The 19,195-nt window shown below is 44.0% G+C and overlaps 1 protein-coding gene across 3 annotated transcripts; it reads right to left on the reverse strand.

Annotated features, from left to right (window-relative positions):
* Nucleotides 1-200: 200 nt before the first annotated feature.
* Nucleotides 201-13,595, reverse strand: LOC119646262 (PRKCA-binding protein). Of its 3 annotated transcripts, XM_038046664.1 has the most exons (5): nucleotides 13,457-13,595; nucleotides 12,717-12,818; nucleotides 12,484-12,660; nucleotides 1,564-1,675; nucleotides 201-1,500 (listed from the first exon to the last, which is right to left on the reverse strand). In XM_038046664.1, the coding sequence occupies exons 1-5, from the start codon at nucleotides 13,501-13,503 to the stop codon at nucleotides 262-264; spliced, it is 1,677 nt and encodes a 558-aa protein (XP_037902592.1). In that variant the 5' UTR covers nucleotides 13,504-13,595; the 3' UTR covers nucleotides 201-261. The 3 variants fall into 3 exon arrangements, with proteins under 3 accessions (XP_037902592.1, XP_037902594.1, XP_037902593.1); XM_038046666.1 differs by lacking the exons at nucleotides 12,484-12,660; nucleotides 12,717-12,818; XM_038046665.1 differs by lacking the exons at nucleotides 12,484-12,660; nucleotides 12,717-12,818; nucleotides 13,457-13,595 and adding an exon at nucleotides 13,079-13,450.
* Nucleotides 13,596-19,195: the final 5,600 nt, after the last annotated feature.

Consider the following 19,195-nt stretch of genomic DNA (forward strand, 5'->3'; position numbering starts at 1 on the left):
CTTTAATCGGGAATCGCTGGGAGAGTAGATGAAATATCTGAATTGGGGGCAGGAAGCAAGGAGTCAATATCGACGTCTAATGAGCCTCTCGCTCGAACAGGAAGGAATTACAAAATACTTTACGTGTAACAACTTAGATGGCGATTACCCTGGTTCTTTGAAAATGATAAAAAAACAGTTGGGAATGATAGGAATCGATATAAATTGATTTAATATATATATTTTCAATATATTCATGAAATACACTCAAAAACATTAGAATCACTGTAACAAATTTTCATTATTAGATAAAAATTGCATGTCATTCCTATTAGCCGACAAGTCAATATCGGTCAAACCCAATTCCGCGAGCAAAGCCGTGTTCTCCGTCATTGAAGAATTTAAATCGATTTCTTCAAATCCTGGAATTAAATTATCAATTTTTCCATCAGCATTTGATTTCTTTCTATCATTTTCAACCGTCACTTCTGCCGCTTCTTCAACCGAACCAATTTCATCGATACCATCTTCATCAAAATGGAACATTTCATTCAATTTATATTGGAATGCACTTTCTTTCAGATCAACCTCAACGGGAAACAGATTCGGGTATTCCCGTAGATGAGCAACTGTTTCTGTGCCCAATGTGGCTAGCCCTTCAACGAATTTCTTCAGTTGTGTCGCCAAATCACGAGCATGTTTGCTTTCCAGTAATTCCATTTTCTCCAAAACATCATTTCGAAGTTTTGCAAATCTCGCGCGTGCATCCTGTCGACAGCGCAGAATCAACCGATATTCATAGTTGCCGGTTTCGACTCGGTAGAGTGGTTCTTGGAGAGCACAGTAACTGTGTTCTTCATCGTCCATTTCTTTTACTTTCAAGCAATAGGACAGGTATGTGAATTTGGCATCGGCATATCTTCGAATTGTCATTTTTGTGTCGGGGATGGCTTTATTTAAGTATGTGCCTAAGTCGGATAGGACAGGTTTTATTGTTTTGAGCATCTTGACGCCATCCTTCTCCATAGCACGATGTATTTCGCCAAATATTCGAAATGCTTCGGATGCTCGAGGTTGTGGTTCACGGACGCTTATCGCCGCGAATACGTTGCCGAATGCTTGAAAGGTTTGTAGCAGATCAAAATACGCTTTGAGCATACGTTTGGCATGATCCACCAGTCCTTTGTACATTTGTTCTGTGGCTTCTAGCTCTTGTAGACGTTTAACTAAGGAATCGTTGCAAAGGATGGCACGTGATAGGCCCAGGGTGTCTGCTGTACTGGCCGACATGGCCTCTACCAGACGATGCTTTAGTTTTTTCAGGACAATATCTAAAGACTCTCCTTGGGTTGGATCAGCATGCAGTTTATTGTAGTTAATAGTTACTTCATCAGTGGCTGCTTGGATCATTTTAGCGACCTCCACCTTCGTTTTACCTTTCACTGAGACACCATTCACTCCTAGAAGTTCGTCGCCACTCTGTAAGGTTCCTTCCCGGGCGGCAGGTGTCCCGTCGAAAACCTGCAGAATAAAGATATGGAGCCATTAGCAAAAAACACAGTTTTAAGAACTGAATTTCCATACCTGAACTATATAAAGGCATGGACACAAGGGAGCGCCACCTCCAATGCTAATCCCGATTAGGTTTGTTTGGTCCTTTTTGATTAGTACTGATCCAGATGTAACGGTCATGCCCCTTATTGAATAGTTTCAATCGTTTTGGTTATTTTTAGTTAGCAATCATTTAACTTTGAAGCGAAAGACGTTAACGTACACAATACAAAGCACATCGAAAACCAACAGAATAGAAATTAGAAAAGTGCACAGCATCCTCTACAATAAAAATAAAATTCATTTACCTTCTCTATAATTCTACACCAAGGTCTTGATGACATTGCTGGGATCCAAGAGGAGAGAAGCTATTTGATTTCATCACTTCAACTGGTCTTATGACTGCAAATGTAGGGTGCGCCCCTACGTTCGTGGGACCGAGAAGAAGCGAAGTAATTGACCTAACAATCTGTACCCCAAAGTTGTTAGAGTTGATTACACACTGGTGAGTGCTAGACGAGGTCTCACTGTCAGATCACCGATATCTAGAATTCAATCTGACTATTGCGGGCGAAAAGTCTGCAGTACAAAGACGGAACCCTAGGAAAACGGATTGGGCAAAGTTCAATGAACTTCTTGGCAATAAAGTACAGTTCCCTAGGCGACTAAGGACTCCTTTGGTGCTGGAGGATGAATTGAAAACTCTGAACTGCACACTTTTAGAGAGCTATGAAGAGGCTTGTCCTATTTCCCAAGGCCAAAGCGGTAAAACGGTTCCTTGGTGGAACCGGGAACTGAAAAAACTCAGGAAATCAATTAGGCGACTTCTAAATCGTGCTTGCAAAACAAGAACGAAGACTGGTTAAATTTCAGGAACTCACAACGTGAATATAAGAGGCTCGTGAGGTGTTCGAAACGAGACTCCTTTAGAGCGTACTGTGAGGAACTGGAAGGCGAAAGGGAGACTTCAAGGCTGTGCAGAGTCCTCAAAAGGGATGAGTCAGTCAAGTAGGATTCTCTTAGAAAACCCGACGGTACTTTCACGAGCTCCAGACTAGATTCAGTACAGACCCTCTTGGAAGTACACCACTCGGGAGAACGGGTGAAAGAAGTGGTAGGGGGAGAGTTGACGGTTCTTGCAACCCCTTCAACACGCAAGTGTTGCAAGGGGAACTGGAACACTGCGAAAGCGGTTGTTACCCATGAAAAGGTGAGAGCTGCCATACTGTCCTTTGAACATTTCAAAGCACTGGCATGGATGGCATCTATCCGACAATGCTAAAGGAGGGTATGGAGCATTTAGAGCGACCTCTAAGAAATATTTTTCGAGGATGTCTTACTCCGGGCTACGTGCCTTCCTCTTGGCAACAGGTTAAGGTAGTTTTCATACCGAAACCTGGGAAAGATGACTATTCTAATCCAAAGAACTTCAGACAGATCAGCTTGACTTCATTCTTGCTGAAAGGTTTGGAGAGACTGGTGGAGCGTCACATTTGTGGAAACGCACTTAGGTCACACCCACTTAGTGGAAACCAACATGCTTACCAACGTGGAAAGTCCTGTGAGTCTGCTCTTCATTCTTTGGTCACAAAGATAGAGGATGCAACTTTGAATGGTGAGTACGCGATGGGGGTGTTCGTGGACATTGAAGGGGCTTTTGACTGTGCGCCTTTTCAAAAACTTTGTGATGCCGCCAGAGCGCATGGTGTTGACGATGCTTTAATTAAGTGGATCCATGCTATGCTAACGCAAAGATTGCTGTGCGGTGAGGTAGGGGTCGATCGCTACCTGACTACGGAGGCAACGAAGGGCTACCCCCAAGGAGCTATGCTTTCGCCACTTCTGCTGAACTGCGAACTGCAAAATTCGCCAATATACGCTCAAGCTTATGCTGATGACGTGGCTGTACTTGCTGTTGATCGGGATCTTGGAACGATGTGTAGGAATATACAACGTGCCGTTGATTTGATAGACAGCTGGTGCCTCAGACATGGTCTGTCAGTTAATCCAAATAAAACCACAATGGTTTTATTCACAAAAAGGAGAAAACTGGATGGATTTTGCCTCCCTGAGATGAGGGGTACTACCCTTCAACTCTCCGAAGAAGTGAAATATCTGGGAGTCACTCCAGATAAAAAACTTCTTTGGAACAAACATGTAGAGGTAAAGATGAAATGAGCTCTCACAGCTTATGGGCTGTGCAGACGGACCTTTGCCTCGACATGGGGACTCAGGCCTCATGTGGTAATGTGGATATACGTCGCCATCATTAGGCCGATGTTCGTATATGCATCCGTAGTGTGGTGGGTTAAGGTGAGACAAAAAGGTTTTCACCGTAAACTAGCCGCACTGCAAAGAACTGTGTGTCTGGGTATCACTGGTGCCATGAGTACGACATCCGGCGCAGCTCTGAATGCACTACTCAATTTACTGCCCGTGAATATATTTATTCAAAGCACTGCAATGAGAGCAGCTCATAGACTAATTCGATTAAATCTATGGGAAAACAACGGATGTGGGGGGCACAGAGCATTGGAAGAGTTACTGGGAGGACTGAATCCAGTTCTTACAATGCCTTCCGATTTTCGTGTCCCCATACATCTGTTTGGTAGAAGATATGAAGTTACCCTGAAGCGTAGGGAGGACTGGGAAGACCCAGAGGAATGCGTGGCGGGATATACGGAAGTCTTCTACACCGATGGCTCAAAAACAAGAAGAGGGTTCTGGAGCCGGAGTCTACCTCTCGAATAAAAACGAGAAGTGGGCTTTTCCTTTGGGACAATATGCAACGGTTTTTCAAGCCGAAGTTTATGCGATGCTGTGGCACACTGGGTGATTGGTGAGCGGTTGAAGGGCAGGCGCATTGCAATCTGCAGTGACAGTCAAGCTGCATTGAGGGCATTGAGCAGTCCTTTGATCACCTCGAAAATCGTTCAGGAATGCAGAAACCGTTTGAACTCTATGTCTAGATTCAATACGGTGGAACTACTCTCGGTACCTGGTCACTGTGGCATAGAGGGAAATGAAATCTCGGACGCTTTAGCGAAAGAGGGGTCAATTTCCCCTATGCCGGGACCGGAGCCAGCAATTGGGGTGTCAGTAGCATTGGCTAAATCTGTTTTCAAAAACTGGGAACAAGTTTCCCATAACGACAGGTGGCAGAGCCTAAATGCTGCTCGACACACCAAACTTTTCCTGTCAGAACCGAACATACGTACCGCAAAGTTTATCCTGTCGAAAAGCAGGAGGACTTGCAGGTGTACTGTGGGCATTCTGACATGCCATAATTCACTAGGTGGGCATATGTTCAGAATAGGAATTACCGGAGATGATACGTGTCTCTGTAATGAGGAAGCGGAATCCACGGAGCATTTCCTATGTGAATGCCCTGCCTATGGACGCATCAGGCATCAGATCTTTGGTGCCGAAGTTCTCCAATTGCGACGGGTAGCATCACATCCACTAACGGAAATCCTGCGATACGTTAACAAATCCGGAATATTCCGTTAGACGGGGGAAGCGAGTACAATGGGCCAACACAGCCTGAGTGCTCAGAGGCTGTAGCTTCTCTCCCACCATACACACACACACGCTGGGATTTATGCTTTCAAAGAATTAAACTTACTTTTGGTGACATAGAACTTAACTAGCTGCATCCATTGAAATAGGGTGAAAACATAGGCGCTAGCGAAATTTAATGGACAATAACGGACTTTATAGGGAGACAAAAAATGCGAAGGAAACGTAAAAATTAATTAATAGGGAATTATGGTTTTTTACAGCTACAATTACAATTATCTAGACTAAATATTACAACTCAATATGCATTTGAGCGCGCTATTTGTCAAACACTAGGTTTTATGCTACAAAATCGGGTACTTCTTGGCACTACCAATCAAAGATTAGTGCCTATTATCTATGAGCCATCCAGAGTAAAACCAATTAGTGAGCATTAGCATTGCAGGACTTTGTTCAGAGAAACCTTTTTAAGAGTAGACTTTGCATATACCGGTCTACGCGTGTCTAAAAATGACCATAGATGATTCCCTTCGGAACTTCGGAAGGAAGACCCGCAAACAATGTTAAAAATCAATGACAAATGGACATGAAAGGCATTTGATAAATTGCACTCAAAAGTGGATAAATAATTGAAAGAACCCTTGAAGAATTAGGGCAGCATTATTCACCTTTGAGAAAATGATTACTCCCGCGGAGCTATTGAAGTTGGAAGCTCTCAATTTTTGGATATTTTAACGGATGACTAAATATTATATATTACAATCAATTATCTATAAATTCTACGTGCCAAGACTGACAAAAGTTTAGTAAATATGTACTCTACCACTTAAATTATCCCATTTCCACATTTCCCACAAAAGTGACAAACTTTTGGTGGAAATATTAAAATATGCAAATCAGGACCGGCCTCGCTATGCAACAGAACAAAGGCTAAAGAAGAAGAATTGTTCGTTATTTCGAGCACCTTGAAGGGGTCCCTAATTTGTGCGTTGATTAATACATTCTTAGTGGTGGCATCAATAAAGGGAGAGCTTTTTATAGCATTCTAGCAGGATGTAGGCCTTATATCAAGAAAAGTTCTGCATTGCGCAAATGAATAGAGTCAATGCGAAAAAAGTTCTATTCAGAAAATTCGTATTGTCCACCTTAGGCCTGAAATTACTAGACGGTTCTTGTTCTGAATAAAATTTATACGCTCATCTGTGTTCACGAATGCATATAAGGGGCAGTCAGAGGTGAGGCAGCGTCTCATGAGTGATCTCTGTCGTGGACTAAACGGTCCGCCATCAAGTGGATGGCGGGTTTAGACAAAACAAAATAAACATTCGGTTTGTCATGAGGAATTTTATATTTCGTCTGAAAGGTATCATTTTATCGCGAGATTGGTTATAATCGAAATTACGACGCTCCTTCTAGTGAAAGTCCGAAAACTCACCAAAGCGGAATAAAGAAATCTTTACTATTAGCGTGAATCTTCCCCGGTCTGCGTCTAAATTAAACCCAAGAAAGGCATATTTAATAGGGGACTTACAAATGCAAACAGGCTAGTGACATCAGCGTAAAGCAAACAAGCTCAACGAGTTCCACAGAACAGGAAACGAACGAATCTGCGGAATGGCGTAAAGGTGCCGCTCATAATTGATTAGAGATGACCATTTAGTCTGAAATCCTGACATGAACAAGATCCATCCCGATTTTCCGTTTACGGCTCCTTACATAGAAGATATTCTTATTGGGACCCTGACTTCACAGGGGCAAGCAACATCTTCAGGAAATCGGTTCTCATGTTCGGAAGTACGAAGTTTGCCCTCGCTCCGCTAAGTATATAATTGTTTACCCAGCCAGCAAATGTTTTGGTATCATTATCAACAAAGACGAATGCAAATCGGATCAAGTCAAAATAATAACTGCAATTGACAATCATATGATCTGTAAATCATCCGCTCATTTTTAGATCTGATACGAATTTTATGATTATAATCAAAATCGGGCGCTCGTGAAATCATAATCATGCAATCATAATCCTGTATTTTCAGTCGGGATTGCTTAATCTCGCTGTACATTTTTAAGGTTTTGTGTAAAACAAAACCTTATTAAAATCGATTCACTGTCTGTCTGTCACACACACTTTTCTCCAAAACGGCTAAATCGATCCGAAAGGAATTTAGTTGAGAGATGGGAACTATGATATCTCACGTATGTAGTGAGTGACATAAATTTACATGGAGTTTAAAGGGGATACATGCACAGGGGAAATGTAAACATTTTTTTACCGGATATAGCCTTGTGGGGTATCAAATGAAAGGTATCGATTAGTGCTTTACGAAACTGATTATTTCTTTTTGACGTGGATTGTAAATTGCGCGAGTGCACACTCTAAAGTGGGATAGAACTCATTCTCGGAAACTACCCAGCCCAAAAATCCGAAAAAATCAGGGGGATGCGCTTATATGAAATCTAGACTTCAAAATATGTACGATATCCGCTCAAATAAACTTACTAATAGTATATTATCAACTTTTAGAAATCGACTGAAAGATCCCCTTACGTTCATTCCAGGAGTACTAAAGCATAGAGGACAGTATCCTAATGTGAGGTTGATTATTATCAAATTATTTGTGTAAATGACTTTTTAAGAAATAGAGGGCAAATGCACTCACTCCTATAGGGAAACACAAAACCTTTTATACCTGAAGCGTCTAGCTTGCGGTTTCCTGCCACAGAGTCCTGGACATCAATCCAATTGAAAATATTTGAAGTATCACTTAAGCAGGATACAGCTGCAGACCAGCAGCTATGAAACGCGATATTCCATACTTGAACCAAAATGCCCGAGTCAACTGAATGAAATCACACGGGATACTGCAAAATGTTCAGTTGACTGCTATAGTTTTTCAGTTTTAGTTTGTATCCACCTGTTAAAATGTGTAGTTGTTTGTAGTTGACTGCTGGCAAGTGCAGTATAGGCATGCTGCGACGCGGGAGTTATGATGAATGTAGTGTCGGGTCGTTTAGCATAAATGGGGTCGTACCTTCGCGTCGCGTCGCATTGCTCAAGTGTGTATTGCTGCCTACAAAACCATATAAAGATATTTTGACAGGTGGTGCAGTTTGTGGACGCGTCGCGTAGCGTAGATGGGGTCGTGCCTTAACAGGTGGATACAAACCAAAACCGAAAAATCGTAGCAATCAGCTGAGTTCATTATATGGAAAAGACACGCAACACAGCAAAATATTCTCTACCAGGCGACTCGGCCGCGTCGCGTCGCTCAAGTGTGTATTGCTGCCTAGAAAACCATATAAAGCTATTTTGATAGGCAGTGCAGTTTGTGGCCGCGTCGCGTCGCGTAGCATAGATGGGGTCTTACCTTAAGACAGTTCACAAATATCTTCATTGTGAATTTTTTTTACCGCTAGTGGATATGCGTATTTGGCAAGTGGCAATGTATGTGCTGTGTGAGACGAGAAGCAAAATCTGAAAGTAAATATTTGTCTGATTCAGATACGGCGCAGACACAGAGATTTGTCTGTCTGATATTTGAAACAGATACAGTTCATTTGTTTAACCCAAGCACAGATTTTCGTCTCATACAACCGTTTGTCTGGACAAACATTTACCCGAGACAGACATTTGCCTGTCTGATATCTGAAATGAGTACAGACATTTCTTCTTCTGTTGTCAATTTACACGAAAATATAATTTCAACTAACAATCAAATCAGTTGTAAATTTTTCTGTTCATTGCAACCAATCCACAATTATTTTTGGTTAAAAGGATAACTAGCCAAAAAGTAGGTTGATTTATAAAGCATTGTTCGTGATTCAATGATGATTTCATATGACTGCACGATTATGTAATGATGATTGCGATTGCACGATTACATGATTTCAATGGTAATCATGGCCTGTGATTATGATTACAGCCATGTAATCATGCCCACTTCCTGATTATGACTATGATTACGATTTTGCCTAACTCTGATACTAATAGAGTTTCACTGAGAAGAACAATCCATTAAAATGGGTCACACAAATGGAAATTGCTGTTAATTGAATCGAAGCGATTCAATCAATCATTGCCAAGCGATCTGATGCTCGATTCAATTGCGCTTCCAATGCTTCAGATGTTGAAATCGGTGTTAACCGCTCTTCTACGGGTGTGAATTTTCGCTACGAAAAACAAAGAGTACATCCATATATTCCATGATGAAGTACATGACTTCTACCGAAATTTGAACGTGTCGACTATATGCTGACTGCCTTACATTCACGGATCGCATTATTATTCCGCACTAAATTGATTCCGCACATAATCTCTCAAATGAATGTTTTCAATCAGAATTTTATCTACTGATTCTCCTATGTGACAACATTGCACACTTGCTTAGCGAACGGGAAAACGGTCAAAGGAGAAGAATTTTCGTCGCTGCTTATTATTTGAAAGGCTCGTTGAAGCCCTTTCCCTATACATGCAAAAGGGGGGTGTACAATTTTTTTTCATCAAATATAGTCATGTGGGGTATCAAATTAAAGGTCTCAGTTAGTACTTTTCAAAACCGGTCTTAGTTTTGAGTGTTGGCATTGCCATCTCAGAGGGTTTCCGTGATGCCATTAAAGAAGTTGAACGATTTGATGATCGGCTGATGAAGCTCACCATTATATCAGCTGATCGCACTATCCACTTCTTCATCGCGTATCCACCACAGACAGGTGACCTGATGCCGAGAAAGATGCCTTCTGGCAACTTCTCGATGAAAAGACTTGTCACGAGCCTGCTGACGATTACATAATCATTGCCGGCGACCTTAATGGTCATGTGGGTGAAAAGCCAGACGGTAACAGGTGCCATGGGGGAAAGGGGTTCGGAGCGCGCAATGAAGGTGGCGAGCGTATAATCGATTTTGCGGACACCCATGACCTTGTACTTATGAATACATGGTTCATCAAACGATTGTCTCATCTTCCCACATTTTATAGTGGGAACAATAAAACGCAAATCGACTATATTCTCATAAGACGGAAACATTTTACCACTGTCACTGATTGCAAAGTCGTTCCCTATGAGACCATCGCATCTCAACATCGGCCGTTGATTGCCGCCCTGCTAATTAAGCCACCGATAAAACAGCGTGAGGAACGCACTGGCCCGCCGCGCATTAGATGGTGGCGATTTGGTGAGAAGAAAGAAGAAACGGTCTCACTCATACGATTGCCAACCATTACGAATGTGGAAGAATCATGAAACCAAATGAAAGACACGATCCACAAAGCGGCCTCTGCAACCCTCGGGGTCACCAAGCCGGGTAAGCGGTACATCAACCGAGATACTTGGCTTTGGAATGATGATGTTGAAATGAAGGTCCGTGAAAAGAAACGCCTCTACCAAAAATTTCTCGACGATAAAACGCCTGCTAATTGGCAAATTTATAAGAATGCCAACCGGGAAGCAAAGAAAGCGGTCGCTGTCACCCGAGCGAACCATTTCAAAAATCTTTACGATAAACTGGACACTCGGGATGGCGAGAGAGATCTGTATCGACTTGCTAAAAGCCGTGATGAATGCACACAGGATATCGAACACTTCTGTTGTGTTAATGACAAGAACGGTACTTTGCTTACCAACCGTCGAGCCGCAACGGATAGATGGCGAGAATACTTCGAGCAAATTTCAACTGAAGAATTTGCTCATCCTCCACTTCCACAATCATTGCCGACATTTGGTGCACTTCCACCAGTCAGCGCAACTGAAGTCGAGGAGGCAATAAAACAAATGAAATCGGAGAAAGCAACAGGACCTGACGACATCGTATCTGAACTCTGGAAAGCGAAGAGCTGGGACCCAACACTGTGGCTCAGTGAATTCTTTAACCGGATTATTCAGGAAGGAAGAACACCATCTGACTGGCAAGAAAGTACCACTGTTCCAATATGGAAAAAGAAAGGTAGTCCAGCAGAATGTTCAAATTACCGTCCGATTCGGTTACTTTCCCATATCATGAAGATTTTTGAACGCATTATTGACAACCGTTGTCCCGAAATCGTTGAAATAACCGTGAATCAAGCCGGATTTGTCAAGAACTGCGGAACTACTAACGCAATACACGCTGCGCGGTTACTCATGGAGAAACACCGTGAGAAGCATCGCCCTCTTTACATTGCCTTTCTGGATCTAGAGAAAGCGTTTGACCGTGTATCACACGATCTCATCTGGTATGCTTTACGACAACACTTCGTGCCAGAAGAACTCGTGCGCTGGGTTCAATTACTCTACCACGACCTGAAAAGTAAAGTTCGAAGTATGGCGGGTGTATCAAAACCGCTTCGTGTCTCTGTTGGTGTTCATCAAGGAAGTGCCCTCTCACCACTCTTCTTTGTCCTTGTTATGGACACCGTCACACGGGATATCCAACGTCCAGCGCCCTACACAATGCTTTATGCAGATGAGGTTTTCCTAGCATCTGATAGCAAAAAAAACGTATCAACGAACGTCTCAAATCTAAAATTTACTGCAATGTCGTCCGTCCAGTCGCTCTCTATGGTTCTGAGTGTTGGCCGACCATAAAAGACAATGAACGGCGTCTTGCGGTAATGGAGACGAAGATGCTACTTTGGACTAGTGGCGTCACACGTTTAGATCACATCCGAAATGAGGATATCCGCGATCGTTATGGGGTTGCACCGATCGTGGAAAAGTTGCGAGAGAGGCGTCTTCGATGGTATGGTCACGCAATTTGTGCAAAGGAGAATTCACTTGCCAAGATTGGTCTGAACATCGAAGTCGATGGTAAACGACCAAAAGGCAGACCTAAGCAACGGTGGCTTGATACGCTGGATGGGGATTTGAAAGCCTCAAGATTGCACCCAGATCAGGCATTCGATAGAGCCAAATGGCGAAGCCGATCACGACGAGCCGACCCCGCTTGTGAACGGGACAAAGGCTGAAGAAAAAGAAAGATTACTATAATTTTGTGTAGTTGGCTGGAAACCCCCTTTAAGTTCATCCTAGCATCACGAAATATTGGAGTGATGTAGGCTATAATGTAGAGCATGATCTTACCAAGTTTGGTGGATTGTGGGGGGGGGGGGGGGAGCAGGATAAAGAAGATGGTTCAATAGACTGAACTTTACGTTCTTATTCTCATGAATGCAATAAGCGCGATATTAACAAATGGTTCTCTGCGCTATTCACACTGGAAATGGGATGATTCGGTGGAAACTTTCATTTTACAGTTGATGTTAAGAGACATCTACTTACACAATTTTCATTATTTACAGCACAACATTCTAAACTTTTGTAAATTGTCTGGCGCACTTTCTCGGCAGCAATTACAGGAAGCCTTAAATTTAGCAACTAATCTATTTACTAAATGGTTCAAGCTCAAGTCGCTGCATACGAAGCTCAGATCAGACTCTATATTCCAATCCGTCACTTACAAGCGCTCCAATTCGATCAGTTGGCAATTGTAAGCTCTTCGCTCGTCCAGATCTCCTTGACTAGGCCCCGCATACAGAACTGGATCAGGCTCATCGCTCACCACGCTCGCCGGCTCATCCGAAACAGACAACTCCTTCTCTAACACTTCTGTTTCCCCATCCTCCTTGGCTCCAGCGCTACTTTTCCAATGGGTAAAGTTCTTCACTGAATCAAATACTCTTCGAAGACTTACCTGTCCGTTTTGAGAGGCGATAGCCGCCCGTCCTGCGCTACTCCGTCGCCCACATTGCTTGGGTCAGCAAACGTTATTAAGGACGGTGTCGGCGGACGCTCGCTATAGATTGAATTAAAGTTATGAAAATGAGCTAAGTGCAACTTACAAAGCTTTCAGGAACTATAAAAGGTTTTCACTCCGCGAGGACACTACCACTCCTCTCGCTAGGTATTGGGATGAGCGACTGTTTTGTGAAATAATAATTGCAAAACGTGCCAAACACAAAAGAAGGATGTGCAATTCAAACGGGTGAGGTCGCAACAGAAGAACATCTAAGCGGTAACATCAACGAAAAATTCATAGAATGACTTGTCGTGTACTTTTGATCCTCGAAAAAAAAGAAGCGTCGTTCTTCTAAATCTCGGAACGCGTACAGCATGTACGGATATGTGTAGGCGGTGTGCGGCCACATCGTTTACGAAAAAAAGTCCTTTTCGCCGAATCGATCACTACTTGGAAGTGCGAGCAGCAAAAATCAGAACACTAACAAAATGTCTATTCAATTGAAATTAACACTACGAAATGATGGAATGTGCGTTTACAAAAGCATTTCTGTGCCACGAGACGAGAACAGAGAGGAACAAAATATAAGAAATATCAGAATATCGAATTTTCCATGCACTGTGATCAACTCAAAAGTGATTGAAAGAAAACGTTTTCAGTCTTCGTTCTGACGCTACTATGATGGCTTCAATTACATTTTGTCTTCTTCGAAAAAGAAATCATCTTCGTAGTCCGTGAGCATTGCTTTGCCACTTTTTAACGCGAAAAACCTAACGTATGGAAACGAAATGCAGATGAGACACCCTTTTGTTGACGTTTTGCTTTACTATTCACAGCGACTGATAAGAAATGTCAGCGGTGAGTACGCTAATCAATAGAAAAAAGTTTGTGTTGCCAGCATAAAAAATCCATTTGTTCCGAATTGAATTTGTATAAATGAGAAAATAGCGCAGTACTTTCAACTCTGACGCAGAGGCCAATATAGTCACAAAAAAAAAATACCCTCCTGCATCAACGGGGGATTGCCCCCGTTCCAATGTAGAAGACAACGCCGAAAAGGAGTCGGCGGCACCACTAAAATGTGCAAATTATGGCAAATTGGGTCACCCTGCCAACTTCTCTAAGTGCCCCGCAGACTGGAATCTATCCAGCGCAAAGAAAGAGCAAAAAGCATCCTACACTCTCGATCTGCTTCGTTCTTCCCCCACCTCGACAGACCCTCCCCTGCTCGTGTCCCACAGCCTAACACTCTACCTCACGCCAACTGGACCGCTCCTCCCTCACTGACCCCGTCTTTTGCCGCAGTGACCAGGGGGCAAGCAAGACCCGAAAACCTTAGCCCTTTATCACCTACACATTCTTCCATTCCAAGGGGCTTCTTCATGGAAGCGAGGTCTCTATTCAATATGTCTTTCTCCTCGCTGTGGAGCACAATCTCCGAATTCTATCACAACTATCTCCGTCTCCCCCTGAAGACAAACAATTCCTCTTCAAATTGCTAGACAACCAAAATGAAGGTGCTCACACTCAACATTAATTCGCTCATTTCTAACGACAGCCGTTTCGCTCTTCACAAGCTCTTAGAGGATTCCAATCCTAATCTCGCTCTCCTAAACGAAACCAGACTGGGGAAGCCCCCAACGTAAGATTACATGCTCCCGGCTACAGTACCTTCCGCAACGACGCGGGCAGAGGCACAGCCATACAAGTCAAAGCGGGACTAAGGGCAAATAGTATCCCAGCGGCTGCACTGGCGTCAAACTGCCTGTTAGCAGTAGTCAGACTTCCTGTCAGGGGTGGTGGCGCCCTCCGAGTCCTAATCGGCTCTCTCTACTTCCCGGGCGGCACAGGTCGTCACCTCACTCCAATTCTGGACGAACTCTAGGAAATCGCGAGCAGTTTCGACGCCTTTACCCTCGGCGGCGACCTTAAAGCGAGGCACGTATCCTGGGGCGACTCAGTCAACAACGAAAACGGCAAAGTACTCTTCGATTGGTTCCAATCAGGTCCATTCCTTAGCGCGGACATCATTAACGCGGGAGTGCCATCATTTCCTCGTGGATCCTCTTTCCTAGACGGCTTCATAATCTCGTCCAATCTCTCAGCATGTGTCACTAGCTGCTCCTCTCTAGCAGCCCACTCGGATCATCATGCTCTCAGCCTCTCTCTACATTTACAGCAAATTCTCCCTTCACTCCACCATCCGCACAAATGCAGATCTTTCAATCTGACAAACTGGGACGGATTTCCAACGCGACTTAGACAGCGTGCTGGGCCCTCCCCTGGACAAATCGCGCATCCACTCTAATGTTGAGTTAGATACATACATCCGGAAAGTGAACTCTGCCTTCGAAACAACAATCGACAAACACGCTCCAGTTAAAGAACCTGGGTACTACAAATACGGGTGCCTTTCCCCCTCAACCCTCCTCTTAGTCCGCGATAGAAACAGACTACTGCAGTGCAGGAAACGTTTATTTCACCGGTCACGGAACAGATGCAACGCTGACTACCGTCTCCTCTCCGAAATCATCAAAGACCTGTCCAACAAAATCAATGGAGCTATTCGGTCCAAACTGAATGCATCTTACAAGAAACTCCTCAAATCCCTCAAACCCCGCCCACAAGTTTTCACAGTAATTAATCGATTGACCGGAAGAAAGAAAAAATATACTAACCTCCACCAAACCCCGATAAAAATAAGTAACCTCCAGTGTCACTCCCCCGACGAAAAATATCCGCCTGCATAGACTATTTTAGCCACTTATTCAGAGCAAAACCGCCAGCGGACCCCATCTGGAACTCGGTGGTCGCCAATGCTGTCAGCGATAAAAGGTTGAGCTTGGAAGGGTCTTACCTTTGCCCCTTTTCTCCCAGATGCCCGGCTGATGCAGTCAGAACAGGCCCGTTCGCCCCCTTCTTTACCTCCCTAGAAGAAGTCGAACTTGCAATCACCCGGTCCTACAATAAAAAAATCTTCCGGTCCCGCCGGTATCTCTAACTTTGTCCTGCGGAAGTGTGCACCTACTATCAGTGAACGTTTCACCATCCTTTTCAACATCTGCCTGAACAAAGGACACTTCCCGATATCATGGAAATCAGCCCTCCTCATACCTATCCCTAAGAAGCGGTGCTCAGGCGATCTCAAAGATATGAGGCCTATCTCTCTTCTTGCCAATATTGGAAAAATCTTCGAACGTATCCTACTAAGTCACCTTAATAGACACCACTCCCCTATCATTCCACTTAATCAATTCGGTTTCGAAAACCTCAGATCCACCGAGCAGGCAATCCTGTATCTGCAAGACCATATCATCACCTGGAAAATAGGCATTGCATCGTAGCCTACGCCTTAGACCTCGAAAAGGCATTTGATTCAGTTTGGAAAGAGGGTTTGCTCTACAAACTAATTCAGTCCTTTTACCCCCTCCCCTTATTCAGAATCCTCGGAGACTTCATCTCCAACAGAACTTGCCACGTGCGCTTCGATGAACTTCGCTCCATCGACTTACCGGTAAACTCTCAGGGATCTATTTTAGGCCCCAAACTTTTTAACATCTTCCTCCACGATATTCCCCTCCCTCCCGTAAACTATCCCCCACGCCAAAGGCAACTCAGGCAGCCCCTCACCCGCCCTTTTCCCCCAATGACAATGGTCCTCTCGCATCAGGATCCTCTTCGCTGATGACACCATCCTATATGCGAGCGGTCTCAGGCCCTCACTAGCCTCTCTCTCGCTTATTTCAACCGGTAGGCCCTCACCGTTAATTCCCTTAAGTCTGAGGTTATTTGCTTCAGAAACTCCAGTGGGAAGTGCCACTGGCGCACAGTGCCAGAAAGTAAAAACCTGTATTTACGCATTGCCAACCACACGCTCAAGCCGGAACCAAACATTAAATACCTGGAAATCACTTTCAACAGCAAACTTAAATCCAACCCTTACGCCAGATCTGCTATTGCCAATGCTTCTAAGGCCTTAGCTGCCTTAAAAAACCTCCTCTCATCCCGGGTCCCGTTCCCTGCCACCAAAACCCTATTATACAAAACTCTTATTCGTCCAATTCTGACCGATGGTTTCCCAGCATGGGCTACCATGTAACCTAACGTAGCAAAAGCCCTCCAAAGCTTCGAAAGGGCGATACTCAGGAAATTCACGGCCAAATACAGAAGGCCAAACCTAAAATTTAACCAAAACTCTCTCCTGTACGGCCTCTCCGGGGTTTACCCCATTTTTCCGCACATGATCAAGCTGTCGCGCGTCAGACTAAAAAAGTGGCTGTTCCACCCTAACCCACTGGAAAAAAATCTCGCTAAGAGCAATGCATTGTTCGGCTAGCAAAGGTACTACATGTCAGGGCTGGCTCTCATCTCGGACAGTAATTCTCTTTTCAACCATCACGCCTCCCTCCCTCCTTCATCCCCTCCTTTTATTAAAGCTCCTCTCCGGACTTTCACAGAGGCTAACCGCGTAGGGTCAATGTTCCGGCAGTCAATCCCCGCGCAGGTGTAGATCATCTTTCTCTCTATGGTTCTGAGTGTTGGCCGACCATAAAAGACAATGAACGGCGTCTTGCGGTAATGGAGACGAAGATGCTACGTTGGACTAGTAGCGTCACACGTTTAGATCACATCCGAAATGAGGATATCCGCGATCGTTATGGGGTTGCAGCGATCGTGGAAAAGTTGCGAGAGAGGCGTCTTCGTGCAAACGAGAATTCACTTGCCAAGATTGGTCTGAACATCGAAGTCGATGGTAAACGACCAAAAGGCAGACCTAAGCAACGGTGGCTTGATACGCTGGATGGGGGTTTGAAAGCCTCGAGATTGCACCCAGATCAGGCATTCGATAGAGGCAAATGGCGAAGCCGATCATGACGAGCCGACCCCGCTTGTGAACGGGACAAAGGCTGAAGAAAAAGAAGAAGAATTGGAATGTTATGCTTCGTGCAAAATAGGTACACACCCCAGGCGACACACATGATATTTTAGGACAGCAGTTTTTCAAAACTGAACCCTTGCCCATTAACTACTCCCGGAATATACATCCTAAGCCATTAAAGGATGTCTTCAGGCTACATAGAGGTACCGGTTTGCAGCCTGTGGTGAGGTGAACTACACTCAATGGCAACTTAAAGTTTCCCCATGACCGTCTCACTGAGAGATAGGTATTCGTCACCCAGCTCTAGGATTCCTTGTAGGTGGTCCTGGCTGATCCGACGAATACAAGGATGTCCACTTGGAACGAGCAGCCCCTCACTGACTTTAAAGTATAAAGTACATTAGGGAAAGTCTCGCTCCATTGGGAGCTTTCTCATTTCATATAATACTTTCATACTACTCCTTCTCTTCTTTCTTATCTTTGTTTTATCTCGAATTAAGAGGGTGGAGGACATCGAGCTGCCTTTAGTGGAATGTATCTGTGCCTCCATATTGGACACTTATACCATGACCAAATGAGAGGTATTGGCTGCTTCCGCATGAGAAGTGTTAGCGGTTTGCAGCTATACACTTGGCTAGGGCCGATATGTAGAGATCAATATGAAAACAATACATTAACCACAGCTACCACATAAACCATGATCAGGGGACGACAAACGACGAACCACAGTACTGAAAGATAGGCAGGAAATATCAGGCATGAGACTAGCTCATGAATAGAACTAGAAACATATAGCCAGATATAAATTAGGCCAAGTAATAGCAAATAGCACCTACACACCATGTCTATACGGCAACCTGCAATCGCTGTCTTCTAGACTGTAGCCGATAGAATTGGCAGACCATTCCTGAAGCTGTGCAGATGCTTGGTTGGATAGTGGACTATCGACCAATCTGTGGTAGGGAAAAGAAGAACCCAATCTAACGGAAAATGTTCTGAACGAACATCAATAATACAATAAGTTTGATCATAAGCCCACATGTGAGAGAAGGAGGCCGCCCGTGGTGACACCACCATGGGATCCGACCAGATTATCAAATGAGTGTTAGCTTGAATGTGTTTTCAACTTCACAGGCAAGTTTAATACCAGACCACAGAATTATAATTCATTTCCTTTGCAGCTGGGGGCTGGAGGACCATCTGTCTTTAGTCTTCGTTCTATTCAGAAGCGGGTTTGGTTCATCTGGATCGAATTCACCACTATATCAAAGGCTCGGTTTGGATGGAGTTGAGAGACTCGCAAATCATCATCTAATGTAGCGAATCATCCCTATCTCGGTCGTCCTATTGACTTCTATGTGCTATATATTGTTACGATGAGAGTTCAGCGTTGCACCAACACGGTCACCAGAGATTTTATTACGTGCCTTGACTCAGAAGTCAACAAAACTAAATCCACCCGGAGTAAACTACTCTATTAGAGACATGAAGTCTCGACGCGGAGTGATACCACCAGAGATTTCATTCCCAAAGGAGCTAAAATGCCAAACGGCCT

Source organism: Hermetia illucens, chromosome 1 (assembly GCF_905115235.1).
Source record: "Hermetia illucens chromosome 1, iHerIll2.2.curated.20191125, whole genome shotgun sequence".
Taxonomy (NCBI): domain Eukaryota; kingdom Metazoa; phylum Arthropoda; class Insecta; order Diptera; family Stratiomyidae; genus Hermetia; species Hermetia illucens.

What these genes read in the sequence shown, in the direction of transcription:
- LOC119646262 (XM_038046664.1), bottom strand. Translation starts at nt 13,503, where the DNA reads ATGCTCACGGACTACGAAGATGATTTCTTTTTCGAAGAAGACAAAAT. An exon ending in TTTTTCGAAGAAGACAAAAT is followed by an intron (nt 12,819 to 13,456) that starts GTAATTGAAGCC and finishes TTCAATCTATAG; the next exon opens with CGAGCGTCCGCCGACACCGT. An exon ending in CTGATCGAATTGGAGCGCTT is followed by an intron (nt 1,676 to 12,483) that starts GTAAGTGACGGA and finishes CTATTCAATAAG; the next exon opens with GGGCATGACCGTTACATCTG.